Genomic DNA, 23,481 nt, shown 5'->3' on the forward strand with positions numbered 1-23,481 from the left:
TTCAGAAGGAACTACAAGCCACACCAGGATTTCAGGGTCGTTATTATTTGATTTAAATCTTTATGTTTCTGGGGGAAATTTCGATGATTTTAGTATTGCTTTTCTTTTTAAATTTAATCGCAGGTTAGCACAGGACTCGGAATGAGGGAATCAATCAATTTTATATTTTAGCATTTCATGTTTTCATTTTAAATCACATATCAAGCAATTTTTAACGTAACTACTTATTTTAAAAGCATTAGTATTTATGTTTATGTTCTTTAAGTAATCCAATTTGAAACAACTTTTCAACCTGCAAATAATATAGCAAAATCAAAGAAGCACTTGATGGGAGATGTAGTATTTCAAGAGCGGTTTCAACGATTAGTCTGGTTTTATTGCAATCGTTGAGGGATTGTGTTCATTGCAGAAATTACAAAAGATGCCACTGTCCACATTTTTCATCGCACAATTTGCACTCTTACAAGAATCACTCGCTTTGAGGCACCGATGATGTTAGTCACTAGATTTACAAATTTGGAACAAACCGTGAATTGCAAAACGGCTTCAAAGTGCGGTTTTTTCAACAATCATGTCTCATGACAGGCGTGTTTAGGGACTTATCAATCTATCTCATCATCTTGCTCCGCCTCATAGTTTGTGCAAAATATTTATGGTTTGCCGTTTCAGGTAGATTTGCAGCCGCCAATATAGTATTGCCCCCCCCCCCCTGGTCCCACGTGAGTTTCAACTTATCATTAATTACTTTACGTAATTCTCCCTTGCACTCGCCCTTCTGGCAGTGGCGGAGTCTCGAGGACACGGCTACCCTGACGGCCCATTTGGCAATAGGGGTTTGCTAGTGCCCGGCTTCTGGCGACGCTCAGCGACCAGTAGAAGCTAGATTAGCTCGTCTCGCCGTCTCTGCGGCTCTCTACAGAATGATCACCTCTCCACCTCAGGGCGCAAGGAGGTGGCGACTAAAATAAATTGTAGTGGGGGCAATACTATATTGGCCGCTGCAGATTGTTAAAGAAATTTTCTTACCTGATAGAGCTTGCCTATGCAATGCGCTCGTCAGCGAAGCTAAGCGTGTTGCATAGCCAAGCGCTCTGGCAGCATATTTATAGAAACGGTTCTGCGAACAGCCATTGCAAATTCATAAACGCTCAAACGGAATGTCCATTCATATGCAGCACGCTGACGTTAATCCAAGAAAAAGAGTCATTATTGAAATGGGTCCAGTGTGTGTGGCGTCTGCAGAGGCACGCATCTCCGTATTTTATTCCTCTGCATTTCCACATCATCCATATCGACATTATTTTTCTCCTCCTTTGTGCCCGGCAGCCGAAGAGAGAGAAATAAATGAAGGCGGCAGCGGCGTTTTTTGTACCATACAATATTTACATGTCAGCCCAGAGTATGGATATGTAATTTCGGAGTTGGTTTTGAAGAGAGTGGGCACACCTTTCAGTGAACAACAATAGACGCAAGGGTGGCCCCATTGTTGGGGTAACGCCGCCGTGTGTATCAATGCTGCCAAGATTGATTGACTTTTTGCACATACTCGCTCGCTCTCTTAACGCTGTGCCACCTCTTGCTCTTTTTTTCTCAGCTCCGCTGAACGCTTGCAAAATACAGCTGCCGACATAAATTTTCACTCGTAGAAATGGAAAACATGTAATTGAAGCAACATGACATTTCCTTTGTGTTATCATTCTTCAGAGCTGCAGTGCTTGAAAATAGATTATATTGCGGCTTCTTTTTTGTTTAGCAATTTTGGCTTGTATTTTCACATTTTCACTCATCTAATTGCTTTTACTGCATCAACTATCAGCAAGAATAAACAAAATTATCAGTTATCATAAAAATGTATTCTAAAATATTTATTACTGGCACAATCTGATCAACAGTAGATGGATGTTTCTTATTTGATTCAAAATTATCCTTCATGTCTTGAGAGAAATACGAAATAAAATTTTAAAGGCTTTACATATTATTTTATTTTGATGAACTTCTAGATGTTGAAACAAATTCATCGGAGTGCAAAAGCTGTTAATTTTTCTGAAAACACTTATACTCCATCGAATTTACCTACCTTGATCGGCTTTGAACCACAAACCACAATAGTTAATGATATAAGGTCATAACTGAAACTAAATTTCAATTTTAACCGTAAGGGAATTTACGGAATGAACGTAAGCCAAGAGTATAATTTTTTTAGATACATGCAGTTTCGTGAGTGATTTTTTACAGATTTTGGTTCAGCATTTTTTATTTTTTTTTGCACGGATAGTAGTGAATGATTGCTTAAATAGCGAATTATTTAAATAGATATATAAAGGATTTGATCTGATCAGTGTTATCATTATCGATTTTTTCATTGCTGGCCGTGCAATGAAACAGAAGAGATTCATAATTCAATTTCTTTTTTAAAAACTTATAAGCTATTAGTAAATCTAATAATCTTGGATTCAAAATATAATGATGATCAAATCCAGCTATCTCCGTCAAACTAAAATTGAGCCTAATTTAATTTTGACAGCAACTGTTCGGATTATACGTCTCTTGGCATATTCAGTCAGAGGAATAAAAGTAACTTTGAGTTTCACAATCAGCAGTAATTTGTTTTCAAATCCAGCCTCTCAGAAAGCCTCCGCTCTTGTTTTAACTATATTTCGGTGTTAACTTGGGTCAAGGGCATGGCGCGCAGCTGGAGCACCACTCACGCCGACGAGAGGGCAAATTGCAAAAAAGCCGTGGATGGATGGCGAGCCGGCGGGTGCATTCATTTGATTTGGAGAACACGGCACGGGGTGGGGGCCGGGCTGTTTTGCATAAGGGCACTCGCGCTGGAAGTCAGCGGCGGCGGTGGAGGCGGAGGTCTGCAAATGATGATGATGAGGATGAAAAGAAGCGGGATCGATTCCTGCAGTTGTGTGCACGCCACTGACCAAGAATAGTGGCTGCTGGACCACTTAGGCTTCCATTCAGGCCGCACTCGCTTTCTATTCAGCTAAACAGCTCGACCGTCACATAAGAGCACGAGGAATAGCAAAAGCAGCCCTCACAGTCAGTCAAATATCATCCGATGTCTGCTCTGCATGCTCCTCGGCCCGTCCGCGTGCATACAGCGCGCGCGGCCAAAGCTAATTAACTGGCCTCTTATTGCTGACGAGCATGGAAGGATCTCGTTCGCTCTCCCGCTCGCTCACTCGCGCCGCGCAACTTGATGATGCCGCCTCAGTAATTCTTATCAATTAAACCGCCGCCGCGTTCATTCCATTGCGGCATGCTGCCCTCTTCACATCTTTTCACGTTTCGAGCGCGTGCTCGGCTCGCTCTTCCCGAACATATTGCCTCCGATGCGGTCTGAGCTGCGCGTGTGTGTCAGTCTCTCAACCCCCCTGCCCTGAACCAAGACGCAAAAATGCCTGCCGCGTATTTACGAATTGCAAATATTTAGTTCGAGATCAAAGTTGAGCATCTAGACCAAATTCCGATCGAGATGGATTCCTACAGAATTATTGTTTTTCCATGTTGATTTCACTAGATACTATATAATATATAACGATATTGACCCTATTGATTTTTCTGTTAGGTTTATAATTGGTCATCAAATACAATAAGTAAAAACATTCATATTGCACTTCAATTCTAAAAAACTCGTGTGAAATTATTTTTGTTCGATCAGTACTATTATTTAAAATGACGTTATAGCACCAACTTAATAATGTTTTTATCGCTTGATATGAATTTTAATTTCAATGAAACATAGTGGTGGTGACACTAAATTTGTGAGATTATTAGAATTTGATGATTTTTCACCTCTAAATGTTAACCATTCCGTTGGCTCGCATTGTTAAGGCATTCTCAGGAGTGTCAAAGCAATGGGAGATATATTTGAGCAGTTCGGGGATCTAATACTGGCTACCCAATGTCAGAGATGGCAAAAAGTGGTTAGTTTAGTGACTCGAAATAGTCGAAATGCTCAAATAGCTCAACGAGCTGGGAGGCGCACCGTCGCCGACTCGCCACTTGCTGGTTTGCGCACCTTTCCAGCGGCTTTATGGACAAATGTCTGGCGTTTCAATTAAAGACCTCTGTGCGGGGAAGCGAAAAGATGGCCACATTGGGCCCAAACTCCTTTGCAGCCACTCGGGCCACTCAGGCACCATGTTATCCGCTCGGCGATGTTATTGGGACTTGGGACCCATTGAGCTCATAGCCCAAGAGAAGTGCTGTGCAGAGGTTAAAAATGTTTTTTATAACTTTTTTGTGCCTCCATAAATGGACAGGGTTTGCAATTTTGTCCGTCCGGTTTTTTCCACGGATGTTTTTACTGGAATAAAAGGAATTAATATAAATTTTTACACTTTTTTTAAGCAAATTTACAAAATTTTGCAGGTTTTGAAGTTCACGGAACGATTTTTTTAATAAAAAATCAGGCAAAGTAAAATGTTTTCATTTTTGAACATGGACATTTTTCATGAAACCCCTGAAATATTTATTTAAAAACGTTTTGTATCAATTAAAAGCGATGGCAGTTCTCAGATTAATCAATACATTATGAAACAATTTTATTAAATTAATTCTTCGGTTGGAAACACTACAAACAACAGTATGGAAATATTTTATGTTTCAAAAGCTATTTTACCACCTATAAATAAGAAGTTACAATTCACAGCATTGCAGTAAATTGTTCACCCTTTTCTTGCTAGTTCATTGATTCAGAAATAACAACAACCCCTCTATGAATTGCAATTTTTTACTTTTTTCGCCCATAGTGGAAAAAAAGTTAAGACTCACTTTGACATAAAATTATCTAAGATTAGCACCTCGCAACCTTCAAATTTAATGAATATTTCTTATCTAGAAATTTCATGATACAAGGTGCAGCATGATCTCACTGTTTGAAATATTACTCCAAATAAAAATGGATGGAATTTTGGGTGTGTATATTTTTTGGCGTTGTTTAAAGGGAGAGTGGTGATATTTCAAAAAATTTATCTCTCTTTTGTATTGTGCTCAGTTAGCATTTGATTACAGTCGATCATTTTGAACAGCTGGCGAATCCTCAATATAGCTATTTTATTGGTAAAGTGATGCTGATGAGCCCTGAGGGGCCTAAATAGAACGGGAACGTGTTACAATATTTAAATCTAACACTGATCTAAAGCATAGTTGTTGTTGACCAATAACATTGAGAGCACTTTTTGCTTCGCATTAGCAGCTGTGAGTAAAACGCCAGAACTTTTCAAACGCTGCGCCTCAATAAAAAAATGCAGAAAGGAGTTGACGATAAATGCACTAAAAGTCAACGAACTTGCCGAGCATCAGCCTTGTTATGGCGGTCACGAGCATAGGGAAGCCGAGCGTTAATTGTTTGCACATATACATATGCGCGGCGGGTGAGAAAGGGTAGTGTTGTGCTATGGCTTCTCACTCACTCACTCAGGCAGTCAGTCAACTCGGGTGCACCAATTAAAAGGGTCCGCGCGCGCCATGGCAGGCAGAATTTTCTTTTGTGCACTAATACTGTATTGTTATGCCCGCGGAGCATAAGCGAAAGGCAGGTGCCGCTGCTGCAAGCATAAACCAACGCGGCGTAGTTGGTTAGTTGGTCGTGCCGCTGGTGCCGATGTGTTGTGAAAATCAACACACAATTAACGAACGGCTCAGTCGGCAGGCAGTGGGGCGCCGCGGCGTCGGCTTAACGCGATCTTTGTTCCCGCTTGCTCCTTCCTCTTTCTAATGAGAACTTTGTTTTCATAAACACGCGAAATCACTTGCCTGTGAAAACAAGTGACGAATTTTGACGCCTTGCTGAATTCGCGCGTTTTTCCATTTCACGGATCAATTTTTCCGTTCCGGAAGCCCGACTGTTAGGTTGCTCCGGTTCTCGCGGGATCAGTTTTCAAGCAAACATAAAACTCATTACGGCCGAATCCATTAGGAATGATGGGCGTGAGAGGAAAAGAGCGAGTTTGCATCAGCAGTCTGATTTCTGGCGATAATAATGTTTGCCGAGAGCGCGCTGTGATCGTTATTTAAAGGTGGCTCGACTTCTTATTTCCTGGCACTGGCGAAGCTTTTCTCATTTCCGCACCACCCACGGCTTTATTTAATAAAGTATCCTTGCACTCTGCATCACAGCACTCGCGACGGCTCAGGTATTCCACCATAGGCGGCAGAGGGGCGTTTGGAATATCCATTTATCTAAAATAAACACTCAAATGATCTTCAGACAACAGTTTTCAACCTGCGGAAGCGAATTTTAAATGACTGCAATGGAATTCGAACTGCTCAGCTGTTGCACCAGTTCAAACTCTAAAATTTACTTCATTTTAACTCCAGCCGTCGGACTAAACTGTAGAAAAACTAACTAATGGTTGATTCACGGTATACTCACGATTCAAACTATAGGTGTGTCTATAGTCTTGGGCATAATGGTATCTGTTTTTAGCTATATTAGGTGGATCCTATCCTAGAACACAAGTATAAAAACTTTTCTAAGACTGCTTTCTTTAAGATCGTAAATTTTTACTGTACTTAATGCTCAATCTTCTTTTGTTTGCTGTTGATATTGTCAACTTCCCGCCACTACAAGTTGCATATATTATCAAATTTTGGGATAATTCTCGTAGTAGAAATAGGTGGCAGAGTAAAGGTGAAGCGCGTCTTTGTTGCACCTTCACCCCCACTGCATCTTCAAACTCGCACGACAGCAGTCGAAACGAAAATTTACTCTCCGGCTAGGATAGAGATTTTGTGCGAGAAATTTCTAGAAACTATTTATTATCAGACTCGCACTACATACAGGGTAAGAATTTATCTAATTGTTAATGTTTGAAATTGATATTTTCATGATAAAAATTATTTGTTGTATTGGTGATTTTAATTAGTTGTACTATTTCACAGTCATGAGTCTTGATCTTAATCTTACTACTAATGCCAACGGGTCCAAAGTAAAGACGATTTCTACCAAAAGACGCATTTTGTCACGTCTCCTCGATCCCACAATATCGAAAAGAATGTTCAACATATAAATACAATTTGTCACATTTGGAGCAATTTCGTTGGTTTGAGTTCAGGATCAACGTTAGCCATGACGAAAAAAGTCTTTTAGCTTCTAAGCAATTCAGGCAGATCTCTTTAATTTACCCAACTAATTATTATTATTTTTCATCCCAACACTGCGGCGTTTCAAAGAACCATTTAATCAGATTGTCCACTCATTGTCAGTTGACTCTAAACTCTATCGATACGTGCGATATTTGATTAATTTGGCACAAACACATACTTAGAAGATGATGGCAGCACTATTAATAATCTTATCTCCCGTCGCTCTAAGCCTAAATAATTATATATGAAAAAAACTTTTAAGCTTGCAAAAAATTTACCTTGATAAAGCTCAATATCAGTCAAACATTCTGCACTCGCAAGTACGTAAGATAGATATTAAAAAATAAATAAAAACACAGTCGAGGACGAGTGGTGGTCGTAGTGCGGATTGCCATAAAAATGCAGCAGCTGCGAAACAATGGGCGCGGACAAAGAGTTGTGGACGTATCGTTTTGGCGGCCGGTCGCCAGGCTGATCTGCCGCAATCGCTCGTGCGCCGTTCAGCAGAGCTGGTCTGATTTATGACTTATAACTTTCCTATCGGTTCCATATCTAAAAATGCGGCACAACCCGTCCGCCACCATAAATTTGTTATCACAAAAAGCTCGGCGCGGCATATGGCGGCGATTCTTTGTGTTTCATCGCGGGGAAATGTTATTTTTTCGCGTGTAATAACATTTTGCTCTCTCTCTCTCTCTCTCTCTCTCTCTCTCTCTCTCTCTCTCTCTCTCTCTCTCTCTCTCTCTCTCTCTCTCTCTCCCTTTCATACTCCCCCAGCCTGCAGGGTGGCTGCCTGCGAAAACAATTTTCTTTGTTCTCGCATCATGAATTACAAACGATTCGCGCCATCTGATGGCAGCAATTTTTTATTGATTAAAAATTATCCGGTGATTCCATTGATGATAACCGCCAAAGCATATTTTTCGCGAGGATCTGGTGCATGCGGTTCGATGGTAAAAAGCTGGCTAGTGTGTCTGACAGCGTCTTTTATTCCGCGGCCCCTGACGATTTGTCATTGTCTTATTTTCCAACCCATTGTTCCAAATTTTCGACCGGGTGGAATGAAAATCCATTTCGCCTACCTTTCTATCAGTGCCAGTCGAGGAAGAATGCTCTTCACAGCCATTTGAAGATCCGTTTGTTGAGCAGCTGAAATCATGAAAATATACAGTTATTATTAACAACTAAAGAAAAATAAACCGAATTGAATTGAAATAATATTTAGATTGCAAAAATGAATACAGGAATTAATTTGAGTTGCGAATTTTCTCGAAACTCATTGTCAGAGGGTATAAAGAAAATAGTCAGATGATTCTTTGAAGGATGAAGTCATTTTATTTATTTAATACTAAAGGAATGCAACAAACCTCGAGTGAAAATTTGTTCTCAGATAATTAAGATAATTTTGACACTAAAAAGGACTATGACACAATTTTTAACTCTTTATATATCACTCTTGTTTGTATTCTTTTAACTGATTGAGAGCTGACATGATAAGCAGCTAGTTAATCGCTTTTGGCACTGTTTATAAAGATAAGTTAGCCATTCCATTTGCACATTTCAGCTGAAAATGACGAGATATTAATGCCTGTTTCGCTTAATCTAAACGCTACGCGAAGGACAGGAAAATATAATAGTAATGACAATCGATAAATCTAAAACGACGGCCGCTTCCTATTTATTAGCAGTGCATCACGATTTAATTATCCGGCGGCGGTGCTATTTTAAATGAAGCACGATTTCCTCCGCAATCGCAGGGGTTCATGCAACGGTGACTCTCGTGAGGGTGATTATTGCTATATAGCCGAGTCACAGTCACGTTATAAATCCATATTAACGACCATACTAATGCGCGAAATCATCAAAATAATCACTTGCTCAACGAATTTTCTTCTTCCTGCGCCAACGTTTGTCACAAATGGCTGCAAAAGGGTAGAATTTCATCAGCACGAGAAGCTTCGCAGTCAGATTTTAACTGCCAATAATTAAGCTTTTGTTTCAACAATAGTGCAGATTAGGAAGCCATGAATCGTTCATTCAAATAACATTTCCAGCGTAGTTACAATCTTAAAAGCTCCAAGCACGATTTTCGCAATTTTGCAATGAACTTTAAATAAATTGTCATGAGGGTGTAATAATTATTTCTTAGCAAAATGACTACCTCACGATTGATTAAGCAAACAAAATTATACTCTGTTAAAAATGGTGAAAATTGAGCAGAAAAAACTATTTTTTAAGAGTTTATGTTTCTTGATATGAATTTCACGAAGTTGCTAAAAATGTTAAGTTTTGACCCAACTTTTAATCATGACTGGTGTTCATGACTGTGAAAATAATCTATGTTACGCTCTGGTAAACTGAAAATAAGAATTTCATTATATCCATAGAATATAATGTATGAGCAACATTGATGGGCTCAACTATAAACAGCTATGAACAAATCATTTATAGTACCAGGTAAAACATATCAGCCGTTAGCCAACTTTGCAGCTGTGGGTTTCAAGACCAAAATTAATTTGAATGAAAATTATTGTTTTGCTTCCTCTAAGTAAGGTCTGGTGCCCATCCCGTGGTGACTCTCAAGATCCAGTCTCCACAATCGGAATCTCTGTCGTGAGCATGCGGAGGTTTGAACTCTTCCTTTGGGATGCGGTGCTGAACCCTTTTAGTCACAGCACAAGCATTTTGCATCGCGGAGGAAAGGGCAGATTGAGGGCACGACACGGGTGCCGCTGGTGTTGCGCAGCCAAGCACCAGGCGGCGTCGCGAATTCGATATGATCGGGAATGAAAAGGCGTAATTCCATCAGGCAATGAATGCATCTGCGACAAAAGTGATGTATGGAGCGTTCTGAAAGAGCACAGGCAGCCTGCCTGTGTGTGGAGCAAAAGCAGTGTGCATGTGCTCGCGCGCGCTCGTCTCGCCATTGAAAGGAGGCGCAGAAGAAGAATAAGAAGACGATGAAGAAGAACTTTTAACAATAGCTTTGATTCCCATCTTCTCCCCTGCTTTTCATGCTTTTTTATGACGTCATCTATTTTTTCCTCTCTAAAGACACAACGAGACTACTTGTCAGAGATGCCTCCACAATAGAAACTGCACAATGCACGCTGTTTTCCCTCCCTTCCTTTCTGGCCCTGCCATTCTTTCAACCCGCTGGCTCTCCCTCCAGGACTACACATGCCGATTTGAATAGCAGTGCCCTGCACTTGCTGCCGCCGCCGCTGTGCTGTCACGCCGCCGAGTTGCAACCCTTTCCTCTCACGCCAATTTTGCAGCATTTGAGTTCACGTGCACCTAGCTGGTAGCTGCACCCAACGCAAGAGATAAACCAACTCGTGGGCAGTGACTTAACGCATGATCTTATCAATTCATAAGATATGGAACTGAAAATTACTAAGGTTTTAAATATAAACTCTTAATTCAATTCATAGAATCTTTCTACCATGGTAAACGAGTTCCTAGAATATACGTTCCTTGATTTTTTTTCGATTTCACTAAGCATTTAGAAATTTACATAAAAAAGTAATCGTCATTTAAGAAGCTTTATATTTTTAGGTGAAAGCTATTAAATCATTATTAGTTTATTTGTCAGATATGCTCTACGAATAACAATAGTGGACGTGACTCATGGACAAGCGATTCTTGTACTCACTCTTTTTCGAGATAGTGACTCGATATTATTTGACAGACCACCGCGCCGGTTAAGTCGATAATGGAAAGGTAGCCCAAATCGCTTATCTTTTATTACGCACATATAGCTGTGATTCACCCCGCTTAGCTATGGTCACCTCCTTGTCCCCTGATTTGCTCGCAGATAAGCGGCATTTACTTTTTGATTAGCAATATAAATGCGAGCATTCAGAATTAGGGGACGTGCATTTAGGTACGTGGTCTCACCTCGTCAAGTAATCGGCCAAGGATTTCAGAAATGGGTTGCTGCCTTTTTGACTGTATAGGAGGCGTTGTCCTCACCATTTTCCGATGGGCACTCTTTGTATTCAACGTTATTTTTCTGGTAAGAGTCCTATAACCTTAGTAAATTAACACTGCTTCAAAACCATAAACCACCAAAGCGCTGAAATAATTCAAAGATTTTGAGACACCATTTTAAAATCAATGTCCAAATGAGGTCTAAATCGTTAATTTATAATAGCCTTTTAAATTTGCTGGCTAAAATTCAACTAGGGGATATAACTTTGCAAATATATAAAAAAAATTCAAAATTGTGTCTAATTTTTCTATTTTTACACATTAATGAAAACTCCAACAGTAAAAAAACTTTTAGAACTAAGCATGAAACATGAAAAATGTAGCAATATTAATTTTAATTTCCTGGTAAGTTGCAATAAATATTGATTCCCATTGATGAGTGAATTGAGCAATGTTGCTAACTAAGAAGTTTTCATCCTCGCTTTTATAGGTCGGTGGGATCTCCTTGATTGTCACAGGCTCGCTATTATTGGTAAATATTGGCGAGGTTGATGACTTCATTTCGAATGATGTAAGTAAATTATACCATCTTTTCTACTCTGTCTTTAATGGAAAGCTCATAGGCGGAGATTGGAGCCATTATTCTGATTACAACGGGATCCATCTCTTTCTTGTTGGCCTTTTTAGGCTGCTGTGGTGCAATTAAAAAGTCGCCATGGATGATGAACACGGTAATATATTATGGTTATCATGAATTATAAATTATAACTAAATATTGTCCACAATTTTTAGTATGCCGGTCTGCTGTTTGTCCTTTTCGCCACTCAACTGGCTGGAGGCATAGTTGCCTTTGTTTATCAGGATTCTTTGGAGAACGGTTTCAAGGAAAGATTGGTTTACTACGGAAATAATTATGACACAGAGGAATTTGCGAAGAACGCCTGGGACAAGCTGCAGAGTGAACAGCAATGCTGCGGCGTGGGGAACTTTACGGATTGGCAGGAGTTGTTTGTCCCTCCTAGGGAAAACCCCCCAGTCTCTTGCACGTGTGATGAAGGCTCAGATGGCTGTGGTGCACAGATTCCAAGCAATGCAGACATTTTCTACTACACTGAGGGCTGCTACACAAAAATCCAACCGTTCCTTCGGGACATGGTCTTGTCAACAGCAGGAGTTGGCATTGGGACAGCACTCCTCCAGGTACAATAAACAACATGAGCTTTGACGAGTAAATCTACATACTTTCAATTTTCAGTTGGTGGCTGGACTATTCTCACTTTGTCTGGCGAATAGATTTAAAGAAAAGAGGAGGAAGGGATCACATTAGTCAATTATTATCACAACTTTCGACAACTTGAAGCCAATTTTGAAGATAATAAGTCCGGTAAACTAGTCAGCATTTATTGTTGTTATGGTTGAAACCGAATAAAAGATATTTGTGGTAATATATCTTGGTGATTTATTTCATAGACTGCTACTTACTAAGAAAAAAGAATATCATCCAACATTCTACAAATATTTCAAGTATTTTATATACTGATTGTCCTACGCTGGAGCTATATAATATAGAAGATATAAAAATAAAGAGCTCTCTAGAAAAAACATGATTATTTTTGGTGCAAAATTTGACGTAAAAATCCGTCAAAGGCAAGAAATAATTCTTTTAAAATAAATACACTTCACCAATATATCGATCATAAAAAGCGAGGATTTATATATACTATTCTATATACTGCTTGCAATGTTTTTTTTTTTATAAATTGCAAGCTCTGCTGTGTTTGCTTAGTTTCTAAAACAATTTATGGCAATGCAAACTAATTGAAATGTATTAAGATTGTTTTTGCCTTGGCGGGTAGGCACACAGATTTTTTTGAGAGCTCTTTAACCGTAAATTGAGACAAATTATCATTTAATGCATTGGTCAAGAAGGCTCAACACAAGTTATCTTGAAGATAAAAACTTATGACTCGAGAGGATTGGGCCCGATTCCTTACATTTCTCTGCAGTGTAGCTATACAGTTAGTACGTAGAAATTCAAAATGCGGAGTGAGCGAATCCTGAAAGCACAGAAATGGAATCTTGTTGTTATCCACGTCCTGCTCTTGGTAGGCTATAATTAATATATTTTGGTTCCTATAAGATATAATCCAATCTTTTTGTTCCAACTATAACCAAGCTTGGAGCGTGTGTCTTGATTGCGTTATGTTCCAAATATTTTGATTCGCTTAGATATATTGGCGCCTTTACAGAAACCGATAAAGTAAGTTTCCTCAAAATAGCTTGTTGTTGCATAAAATTTATTTTTTCAATGCAGATTCTCATTCTAATTATAACTTTGATCTGCACGAGTGGCCTACTAGCACTTTTATCGATACTGGGCTTTTATGCTGTAATTACATTAAAGATGGCATCTGTCAACTGGGTAATAGTATTTTATCTCAAATTTGTCAAAAGATCTCATGTCGCAATATGCTTTAACATGATTTTTTCCAGTATTCAGTTTCAATGGCTCTGGTCCTCATGTTTAACCTGACCAGCGGAATTTTGATTTTCACTTACCAAGACTCGATCACTTCTGAAGTGAGAGACAACATGGTCAGTCAAGCGAAGGTTTACACCGTAGCTGGGTTAAGTAACAATGAAGCAGCAGCTACTTTAGCTTGGGACAATACCCAACTGAGATTCAAATGCTGTGGAGTCAACAACTTTAAGGACTGGAGAGCATATAGACCGCAGCTCAGGGGCTCCCCAAACTCATGTTCTTGCAAAACGGAAGAAGAATATTGCAACCAGGAGTTAAATGTGTTCGACCAAGGGTGCTATAAAAGAATGGTGGAGGATGGAAACGTGTTTTTGTTTGCGATAGCAGGAGTCACTTTTGGAATTTCGTTTCTCCAGGTATAATCTCAAATATATTCGAAGTAAGCTTTTTGCCATAATAAATACGTGAAATTCATTTTAGTTGTGTGCCGTTAGATTGCTGGAAAAATACAAGCGTGATAAGGAGGATTTGGAACTGCGGGTGGAATTTTTCTCATCAGATTATTACACGTGAGAATCATTTCAATAAAATCATTGCCTATGAAATCAGAAATTTATTCATGTTACAACTTTATTTGAACGGCTCGTGCCAAAAAAGATATTCTCGATTAAATAAGATAGATGCGTACATACATATCATAATTATTTCCAGCAAACAAACAGATATGGCTTTCCAACTCTTGTCTGAGCTGCGAGCTGTCGAAGTGTGCACACAATTTCTAAAGAGTAAGCATTGTCGAGCTGCCGCCGGTGTATTGTGTGTGTGCTGCAAGTGCATGTACCGCCAAAACACATATTTATTATTATTATGCGAGTGTGTGATGGGGTAGCATAACGGGCAGGGGCAGCAGCACTAGTCTCTCTTTTCATTGTTGCTGGCGCTGGTGCCGCTGCAGCTCGACAAAAGCATTGTTCGTGCCAGTATTGTTCTTAATCAAATGAGAATACATCTTTCTCTTGTGCTGCTCCACGTACACCATAATACACACACTCTATACATGCAAACGGCAGCGGCGGCGGCGGCAGCAGCAGCGTAGCATATCTGGCTCTTTTCGTGCTCTCGCCCGGCACCAGCACTCCATCATTCTCGCCTATATCTTTTGAATGCGCTCGCATACATGCACACAAACACCCATTGAAGCCACTCGCTGGCTGCCTGTGTTGTCTAATCTGCTCGCGCTCAGTTTGTTTGGCCAGATTATGAATTCAGTTCGTGTTTGGAGCCTCACTAAAAGGCTACTCAAAAATTTTCAAACTGACTTTGCCTGAGAAACTTGGTAGAAACTTAAGTTTGTTATTTTTTGTACCGAGGAATCGATGGAGGAACATCGGTGGCGAGATAGCGTAGAATTTACATTATGCAGAGCGATCGTGTGCCTTCAGTGGCGAAAATGAGAATGAAAAAAGGCGTCACGGCTGGGTGCAGTCATCACTAGGTGGCTACGTACATAGGAGAGAGTAGAGTGAAAGATCTTTTGTTAGGTGAATAAAGGCCGCGGCGACGATGGTGGTGGCACTGTGTTGTAGAGAGAGGGTGAGGGAGGGAGAGGAGAGAGAGAGAGAGAGAGAGAGAGAGAGAGAGAGAGAGAGAGAGAGAGAGAGAGAGAGAGAGAGAGAGAGAGAGAGAGAGAGAGAGAGAGGTGATACAAATCTGTAGCTGCAAAGAATAAAGTATTGTCATATAGAAAGAGATAAAACACAATTGTTCACAGGCACCCTGCACCCCCGCAGCCACCCTCTTTCTCTCGCTACCTCTTTTCTCTTTCGCTAGCGCTCTCTTTTCACCGACCGCACGGAAAAAGCGGAGAAGAATGCACGGCGAGAGAAGAAGAAGAAACATCGTCATACGTATTGAATAGGTCACAATACAAAAGAGATGACGAAAACTTTTTATATCAAAATGCTGCTGCGTTGGCGGAGAGGAAGGGGCGCACGGGGTGGTTCGCCAGACGCGCAAGAAAATACACGCACCCGCGCCACCGCCGCCACAAATTACGTAAAGAAAAATCGACGGCTTTGATGTCCGAGCAACCGATTTTGCTTTCTTTTCTTCCCTTGTCGCATTTAATGCGATAGAATTGAATAAACCCGCCGCCCCAGACGCCCAACCCTGATTGAATGCGTCCGCTGTTTATTTCAAATATTCCATGGCAACTTAGTAATCAGCTTAAATTTGTTCCCTTCTACTCTAAATGTTGCATGGCATATTCTTCAACACTTTGTGTCTTTGAACATGTCCAACTGAATGAAACTACAGGATAACGTCATTTGAAGTTGTGCCGCACGGCGAGGGAGACAAGCGGGTTGCATAAGTTACAAAACACAGGGGCTCTGCACAAAGTAAATATAAGCAAAATATAAAAAACTGACCGACCTAAAATTAAATTAGAAATGAATTTTTTGGGAAAAATATTTAATACATATTATATCAAAGGAAATAACAATATACTACATGTATTTTTTTTTAAATTTCACCAAATAGCTCTTAAGAAATGAAACTAAAAGAATTCACTAAAAAGCTAAAGATAAAGGAAAAAATATTACATACGGTATTTTTAGCCAACCCACTTTCAGTTTGATCGCAAAGTACACCATTGACGAACACATAGAGTGAAAAAATAATCGCGAGAGGCGTCTTCCTGAAAGACCACTTGTAGGCAAGTACAACCGCCCTTATTCTCCAACACAACCGCCGCCGCCACCGCCGACCGGCAGCCAGGCATACACACACACACACACACACACACACCACTATCTTCCATTATTAAATCAACCACACCCCTTTCACGTCTGCAGCATCGTCGGAGGTGAGCTCAAGCAGTTTACAAAGCTCTCCAACACTGACACTGCTGCACCAGCACACAAGCCGACCAAAACAAGCCCTCCACGGCGATATAAATACATAATACTTTTGAAAAATAATTTCCCGCCAATCAATAAACAAAGAAAGTCTTTCGAGTGATTTTCTTCCTTAGAGACAGGATTATGTACACGCAAAACTCTTCATTAATTGAAATTCCGCTAAAATTGATCGTGATGCAAAATTTGAGTTTAAAAAATGAAATCTATCAACATGTAGATATGCATTAAACAAATTTTTAAAAGTTGTGTTGATTTTGCTAAAGATGGGTTGCTCAGAGTAAAATTTGGAGAAAAAAATCAAGTTTTTGATTGAAATTCCTTACAAGGTCCTATTTTATGATGATGTAGCGGTTCCCGCTTATTTAGTGTTGACTAAGTTTGTAATACCAATTGCAACTTTAACGCTAAATAGGCAGGAACCGCTACAATGAATTGAATTTACCTAACATTTTCCTTACAGCGAATAACCGTCATCGTTATTGCTCTCCTATAGTTTTGGCTTTTCATGGAAGAACAGACAAAATTTCAGAACATTTAGATTTTCTCTAACTTTACGTGAAATAGGGCGTTGGGCAGAAGCTGAAACTACAAAAGAAGATCAATAACGATGACGGTTGATCGCTTTGAGGAAAATTTACCCGGCAGTTTAATTCATTATGTGAAGAAAATTTGAGGATTGTTAAGTTCATATCATGGAATTATCAGTATTTTAATTAATATCAAGCCGTTAATATATCTGTCTCTGTTAGTTATGTTAGATATTAAAATGTTGAATTCCCGGAAAATTCGCACTCAAAAATGTCGCTGCAAAAACAAATTACTAACACTCTGCAATATTGCATAGCAACATCTACCTGCTATCCTTTTTTAATATTTAAATTAAACCATTTATTGAAAACTAACTGTTCTCAACATATTTTTGCAAGATTTTGAGTAAGAGACGAGCAAAAAAATAGATTTTACTCTTGTCAGCGCGCAAATGAGCCTCTCTTAAACAAAATTTTAAGGAGATATCTCGTTATCAGTACTCTAAAGTGATCATTTTTGCGATTACAACCTGAATTAAAATATTGCACACTCCACTATTGTGGACCCCATTTAAGCTTCATTATTGTGCTCCTCTGTGCTTTCAGCAGCGCATATCGAATCTTGGGCCAATAGGAAAGGAGGCTGGCTGGCGCACAGAGCAAAAAAGAGCAGATTCGGGCCAGAAGACAAAAGCCGCAAGAATGGAATCATAATGAGAACACAAAGGCAGCGCGAAATTTGCTTTCTCTTTTATGAAGCAATGAAACAGATCAATCAATCTGCCGAGCTGAATGTAAGCAAAGGCTGCGCTGCGCTCTGCATCGCCAGCCAGTCAGGCAGCCGGCACAGCAGAATGAGCGAGAGAGAAGAGAGAGAGACGATGATGATGATGATGGGCTTTGTGTTGTGACGGCCATTGTTAAACGGCCTTTGTTACTTATTTAGTCACTCATTAAAGGAGCGGTCAAAATAGACTTCCTCTCTTATTATGAATGCATTGAAAATTAATAACTTTACATCAGACAGCAGTAGATGCGATTTTATCTGACGGGCCGCGTGAAAAATCATTCTCCCGCCGTGTGCGCGTGCGAACCGTTTGCCCACAAGGGACCGTGTGGCTTTCCATTTGCAATTCAATATTTCAAACGGGTTAATCCTTGTTTTAAATCGCTCATTTGACTGTTGAAATTTTTAATTAAAAGATGAATAATGGTTTAGCAATCACATTCATAGCTAAAAGTAATGTATAAGTCAGTGTTGCGGTAGTCTACCCTCCTGTAGGAAAACTGATTGATTAAATGCCAGATAATTCCAATATATTAATAGCGAATAAAATAGCTCTGGCCAGTTCTGTTTAAAAAAAAATAAGTATAGCACCTGCTTGATGATTCGATGTCAGATGCCGTAGAGCAATTTTAAAGTAATGAATGGCACTTTCCCATTGAAAGTTAATTAGAAAAAGTCGGTAATACTCGAGCCGGCTGTTGGAAGCGTCGGTTCACTTTATTAAAGCCACACACACACACCGCAAAAGACAATGCTGCGGACGTCATCGTGTGTATGATTTTCGCATTTTGAGCAGAATAATGAGAGGCGCGCAGGGTGGCGAACAATAGGCCAAGATGCTTATGCTGTGAACTTTGTTAATAATCCCGCAGCAACGTCTTGTAACAATGAAAACTATAAAGAGGAGGCGAGGGAAGCTCACGTAGGAGAGAGAGCGAGCGCGTTCAGAGAGAGGACACGACCGTCGAGCAGCCAGAGAGCGGCTGTTGATATTAAACCCCCCTTTTCTTAATATCGCGCGCACGCTGATTTATTGTCTTGCCTTTGCGTGCTCAACCACTTAATTCCGAATCCTCTGCTTTTGCATCTCAAGACTGTATTATTCGCGCTTGCTCCATCCTGACCTATATTAATGCACTCTATCCGACAACTTACTACTTAATTAAATCAGCAAAATCTTCAATTAAGATGGGAGACTAGAACCGATCCACGAGGGTGAATAATAACTGAGATTAACTATTGAGAAGGAGAAATTAAATGCTATGAGATCGGAAAATATATGACTCATTAAAACGGCGGCAGAAATGCCTCTCTGCTCTTATTTGGAGCCATGAGAGGCACTAAATTTTAGTTTGTGTTACAGGCAAGTCAAAATCTGAATGGGTCTTTCTGGATTTAAAAGGCAAAAAAGAGGAGTTTATCGCGAGTGCGGTGGTGGACGAGAAGAAAGGCGAGAGTATAATCCCAGCCGCCGGCAATCATCGCACCATTATCTTTGGCAACAATTTCAACAATAATTCGTCGGAGGCGGTTGTGTTAACAATGGTCGGGAACAATGGTCTAGGGGGTGGGTATTGAGGGTGGTTGGATCGGGGTGGGCAGCAGCAGTGGCGCGCTCACACACATGCACGGACGGGGCGGCGGTGGCACCAGCGGAGCACCACTGAAGAGAGAGAGAGAGAGAGAGAGAGAGAGAGAGAGAGAGAGAGAGAGAGAGAGAGAGAGAGAGAGAGAGAGAGAGAGAGAGAGAGAATGGTGGAGGAGTGATGTTCATTAAAGCAAGGGAAAACAAAAGAGGAGGCGTATATTGTACTGGCTGGCTGGTAGATATGTATAGGAACAGCAGCAGCAGCTCTTCTCTCTCATTCTCTCTATATGGTAAAAAGGAAGCCTCTATTCTTTGCATTATAATATGAAGAATAGCCCGGCCGCCTGCACCCCTTTACTGCCTCGATTGTCTATATAGCTTTTAACATGGGTCCCTCCTGCCTCCTTTATTATTATGCTCTCAATAGGTACATTATTATTTCCATCTTTTATGATCAAGATGATAATGCACACATAATTCCCGCAGCTTGGATTTTGCACGTCGCCCAGGACGGCTTTTGCTCATCGAATTCGCCTGCTGGCGCCGTCGCTTTTTGTTCGCCAGGCAAAAAAGAAGTGTATTCGCCAGCGAGCAGCAGACACACGATTCTAGCCTGCAAAAAGCTTTGGGACAAACAACTTTTCATGCTTTAACTCAAGTTAAATAAAAACTTTCAAGCCCAAAATTTGAAATTACAATTGAACTAAAATAAAATAATTGTTAACATTTTGAGTACTTAAAATCGCAAGTCATTGCGTTGTAGTTTGGTAAATTTACAATATCGTAAAAGGCTGTTTATTCATTGACAGGAATAATTATTAGTATACTAGAGGCTTCTTGGAAAAGAGAGGCGCTGTGCGTTATCAGAATCTTGGATCAGAGAGATTTCCTTTTACGCTTAAAAGCGTTCCCCCTTACTGGAGGCTGCAAGCGTAGAAATCACTTGTCATGGTTGGAAGAAGGGCCCTCCAAAATTGATTTCCCTCTTTCTTCACTCAAAGGAAGTATTAGCGAAAAAAATATATTATGATCTTTTTGGAATTCAGAACAGTGACGATGGTTAAGTTATTCCTTTAAAGCAATCTGGTTAAAATGGGGGATTTCATTTACACAGAACATTTAAGCAATTCCAATTTTCTAGATAACTATATGCATTGGATCCTTTTTACTTTTTTGGGTCAGACCAAGATTTTCGCGGCAAAAAGCCCTCAAACCGACCTTAATTAAATCTGTTGCCATCACGAGTTTTCTCAAACGCATTTCACAGCCCGACTAAGACACAATAATGACATTTTCACGGCTGTCTATCTCAAGAAACGGAGGGTGTAATAACGCAAAAGCAGCGCAAATTGCCTGCGTGCGATCATGCAGGGTGGTTAAAATGCGCCTCTCCTTTTCGACGGAGGTGGCGACAGACTGGCAGAGAGGAGGAAGATGCTCTAAGGAGACGCACGCAAGCCAGTCTCAGCACTTACGCTCTAAGCGGGCGCTGTTTTCATTAATTCGCCGGCTGAGGGTGTGAACGCAAAAAGCTTCATTTCCGTTCATTTGCTTGCGAGCGGGAAACCCATAAATTTCGCACTCCGCACGCGTCTTACTTAACGGCGGCACGTGTTTCTCGTCTCAGCATTGTCCCATTTGCGATTTATAAAAGCGAACGTCTCACCAATGTGGGTAATATCAAAACATGTTGCGACAGTATTTGAATCGAAATTTTGATTAATTAGCACGACAAATACGAAACTTAATAAATCAGAGAGTCCATTTTTAGCCCGCATTCATTTATAGATTGAATGGTTAGGTGGTTTTTTCAAACGAAGAAAAGCTATACTTTATCAAAGCTTTAAAGTTTTCAAGTATACTACGAGATATTTGATGCTATAATTTTCATTTGAAATTACAAGCATAGCTTCTTTGTTGTATATAGTGAGCTGTATATTTTTTGTGTTTTTAAAACAAATGCGGTTTTTACTCCTGGTTGCAACTCTGGTTCATGGGCTTCTTGTCCCGTCTGAGGGCAGAGGATAACCAGCTATCCTTTATATTGAATTTCTACTGATAAAGTATTTACAAGATAAATGTGTGTGATTATTTCCCATGACGTTTTTAAGCTGTGCAAAAGTGTTTCCTTTTCAAGTGCTTACTTGAATAACTTTTGTATATAGGGTTATTTTAAAAGACGGAACTGCAGGACAATACCAACAATTTAAGAGTCTTGAATTATTTGATTTCTCGCAGTAGGTGATAAAAAATAACAACGCAGCTTTTTTGAACGAAAAGAGAACAATGCAATAAAAACGTGCACAGATGTTTGTTTATAGCATTATAGGAGTGGTGAATAAGGGCTGCATTTTGATCATTTTTTGCTGCATCATGGGCAACGGGCAACAGACAGTCTTTTGTGGAGCGTTTTGGCCTCTAACTCGATACTGCTGTCGCCGTGTGTGTGTGTGTGTGTGACGTAATTTCCAACACTCGCGTGTATGTTATTCTCTCTGGCCGGTCGTTCTTTCTGTTCTCTTTCTGCGCCGCGAACAATGCGCGTGACACACAAGGAAAAAAGGGCTGCAGCGCGGCAGAACAGGTTGTTACATAAGAATGTGTGTATGTGCGCTTTGTGTGGCGTGCAAGCGAGAGAAAGAGCATTGAAAGCGGCTGCTGGGAGGACCATGCTGGCCGGCTGCAAATAATGCTGCCTTTCATTGTAAAGGATGTATGAAATTTATTTCTAGTTCTAGTCGAAAGACAAAGAGCAGCCTCAGCGCAGCCCCACGTGAGAGAGAGCATTATTTTGTGCACCGCAAACCGAGTGAACTGACGCGAAACCGTATATTTGCACAGCGTGCAGGTGCAGGTGCACCGCACGGAGCACTGATGAGACCATAAAGTAAGAAAAGCTTGTATGCTCGCGATTAAGTGCCATGCTGTCAGCTATAACACAGGAAATAGGATCGATCGATTGCCCTTCATTTAAACAACGCTTTATAAACTTGGAATCCTTCTTTTGTGCATGAACAAAACAGAATCGTAGTAAAAAAAACACTTGGCTAAGTGATATTTCTACTTCTATATATTATATTATAGTCTATCAAGTTATGCCGAAACTGTTGGACGAACGAAAGTTGAATTTAAATCAGGGCTGCAGTTAATAATATGGTTTTCACACCACATTCATATTATCTTCTTAAAAAAGGATGAAGTATATTGTAGAATAACGTTTAAAAAAGTCCATGTGCTTTTTTAATGGTCTCCGCCCTATACTGGAATCTTTTTCAGAAAACCAGCCCATTGGCTTGCATATTATTAAAAGAGGCATTCTTAATAATGCCAATAAGACAATGGGAGATATTTGAGCGTTTCTTGGATCTTTGGTTGACCAATGCCAGAGATGGAAAAAGGTGGTATTAATTTAGTGACTCGAAATGCTCAGGTAGCTCGATGGGCTGGGAGGTGCACCGGCGCTAACTCGCCTCTAGCTGGTTTTCGCACCTTTCCAGCGGCTTTCGGGACAAATGTCTGGCGTTTCAATAAAATACCTCGGAGCGGGGAGGCGAAAAGATGACCACATTGGGCCCAAGCTCCTCTGTGTCAACTCAGGCCCGCTTGGTGATGTTAATGGGACCCGGTGAGCTCATAGCCCACGGGATGTGCTGACAATGAGCAGAGAGGTTCTAAAAAAAGGTTACCCGGCAAAAAGATATATATACTTCGTTGCATAAGATCTCATCAAGAAGAAATAAAAAATACTCCCGTTAAATAAATGGTCGATCGTTGCAAATTTTCGAGAAAAAGGGCATATCCTTTTTTATTATTGCACTCGTTGGAGTCAAAAAGTTGGAAAATCAACTTATCGGGTGCTTACTGCATTAAAAGCTTCGAAAATGATTTATTTCAATTTTGACGCTTCAACATTATTTTTCCAATCAAGAAAATAACTCATTGTGGAATTAGGACAGACAAAAGTTAATTACATTATTTAGCAAACCCGTGCATATTTATTACTCTTTAGCCATTAAAATCATCGTTGTACAGACTTCGCAAATAAAATCTAAAAGAAGCAGTATTAAGGTTAAGCTCAGATGCAACTATCGACTAACTTCGTGTACAACACTGAATATAAGGAAAAACGAGATAAGTTT

At 40.1% G+C, this 23,481-nt stretch overlaps 2 protein-coding genes and 1 long non-coding RNA gene across 6 annotated transcripts in view; 2 read left to right on the top strand and 1 right to left on the bottom strand.

Annotated features, from left to right (window-relative positions):
• LOC135942103 (uncharacterized) overlaps positions 1-23,481 on the bottom strand; it is a 190,124-nt gene that overhangs the window by 149,875 nt on the left and 16,768 nt on the right. For all 4 annotated transcript variants that reach the window (XR_010575049.1, XR_010575046.1, XR_010575048.1 and 1 more), the window contains exon 2: positions 8,187-8,253. This is a non-coding gene — a long non-coding RNA (uncharacterized LOC135942103). The remainder of the gene's footprint in view (positions 1-8,186; positions 8,254-23,481) is intronic.
• LOC135942518 (CD63 antigen-like) lies at positions 10,830-12,484 on the top strand. The gene is made up of 5 exons (XM_065488660.1): positions 10,830-11,122; positions 11,528-11,608; positions 11,661-11,768; positions 11,830-12,237; positions 12,293-12,484. Exons 1-5 carry the CDS (start codon positions 11,036-11,038, stop codon positions 12,362-12,364), a joined length of 756 nt encoding a protein of 251 aa, XP_065344732.1. The 5' UTR covers positions 10,830-11,035; the 3' UTR covers positions 12,365-12,484.
• LOC135944325 (tetraspanin-6-like) lies at positions 13,055-14,124 on the top strand. Its single transcript, XM_065491176.1, has 5 exons — positions 13,055-13,142; positions 13,214-13,297; positions 13,352-13,459; positions 13,531-13,935; positions 14,000-14,124. The coding sequence occupies exons 1-5, from the start codon at positions 13,077-13,079 to the stop codon at positions 14,090-14,092; spliced, it is 756 nt and encodes a 251-aa protein (XP_065347248.1). The 5' UTR covers positions 13,055-13,076; the 3' UTR covers positions 14,093-14,124.

The sequence above is a fragment of the Cloeon dipterum genome, chromosome 4 (genome assembly GCF_949628265.1).
Source record: "Cloeon dipterum chromosome 4, ieCloDipt1.1, whole genome shotgun sequence".
Lineage (NCBI taxonomy): Eukaryota > Metazoa > Arthropoda > Insecta > Ephemeroptera > Baetidae > Cloeon > Cloeon dipterum.

Bases quoted from the DNA above. Each gene is read 5' to 3' on its own strand.
- LOC135942518 (XM_065488660.1), top strand. From the start codon at position 11,036: ATGGGTTGCTGCCTTTTTGACTGTATAGGAGGCGTTGTCCTCACCATT. The intron at 11,123-11,527 runs GTAAGAGTCCTA...TCGCTTTTATAG, and splicing joins TATTCAACGTTATTTTTCTG to GTCGGTGGGATCTCCTTGAT. The intron at 11,609-11,660 runs GTAAGTAAATTA...GAAAGCTCATAG, and splicing joins ATGACTTCATTTCGAATGAT to GCGGAGATTGGAGCCATTAT.
- LOC135944325 (XM_065491176.1), top strand. From the start codon at position 13,077: ATGCGGAGTGAGCGAATCCTGAAAGCACAGAAATGGAATCTTGTTGTT. The intron at 13,143-13,213 runs GTAGGCTATAAT...ACTATAACCAAG, and splicing joins TTATCCACGTCCTGCTCTTG to CTTGGAGCGTGTGTCTTGAT. The intron at 13,298-13,351 runs GTAAGTTTCCTC...TTTTCAATGCAG, and splicing joins CCTTTACAGAAACCGATAAA to ATTCTCATTCTAATTATAAC.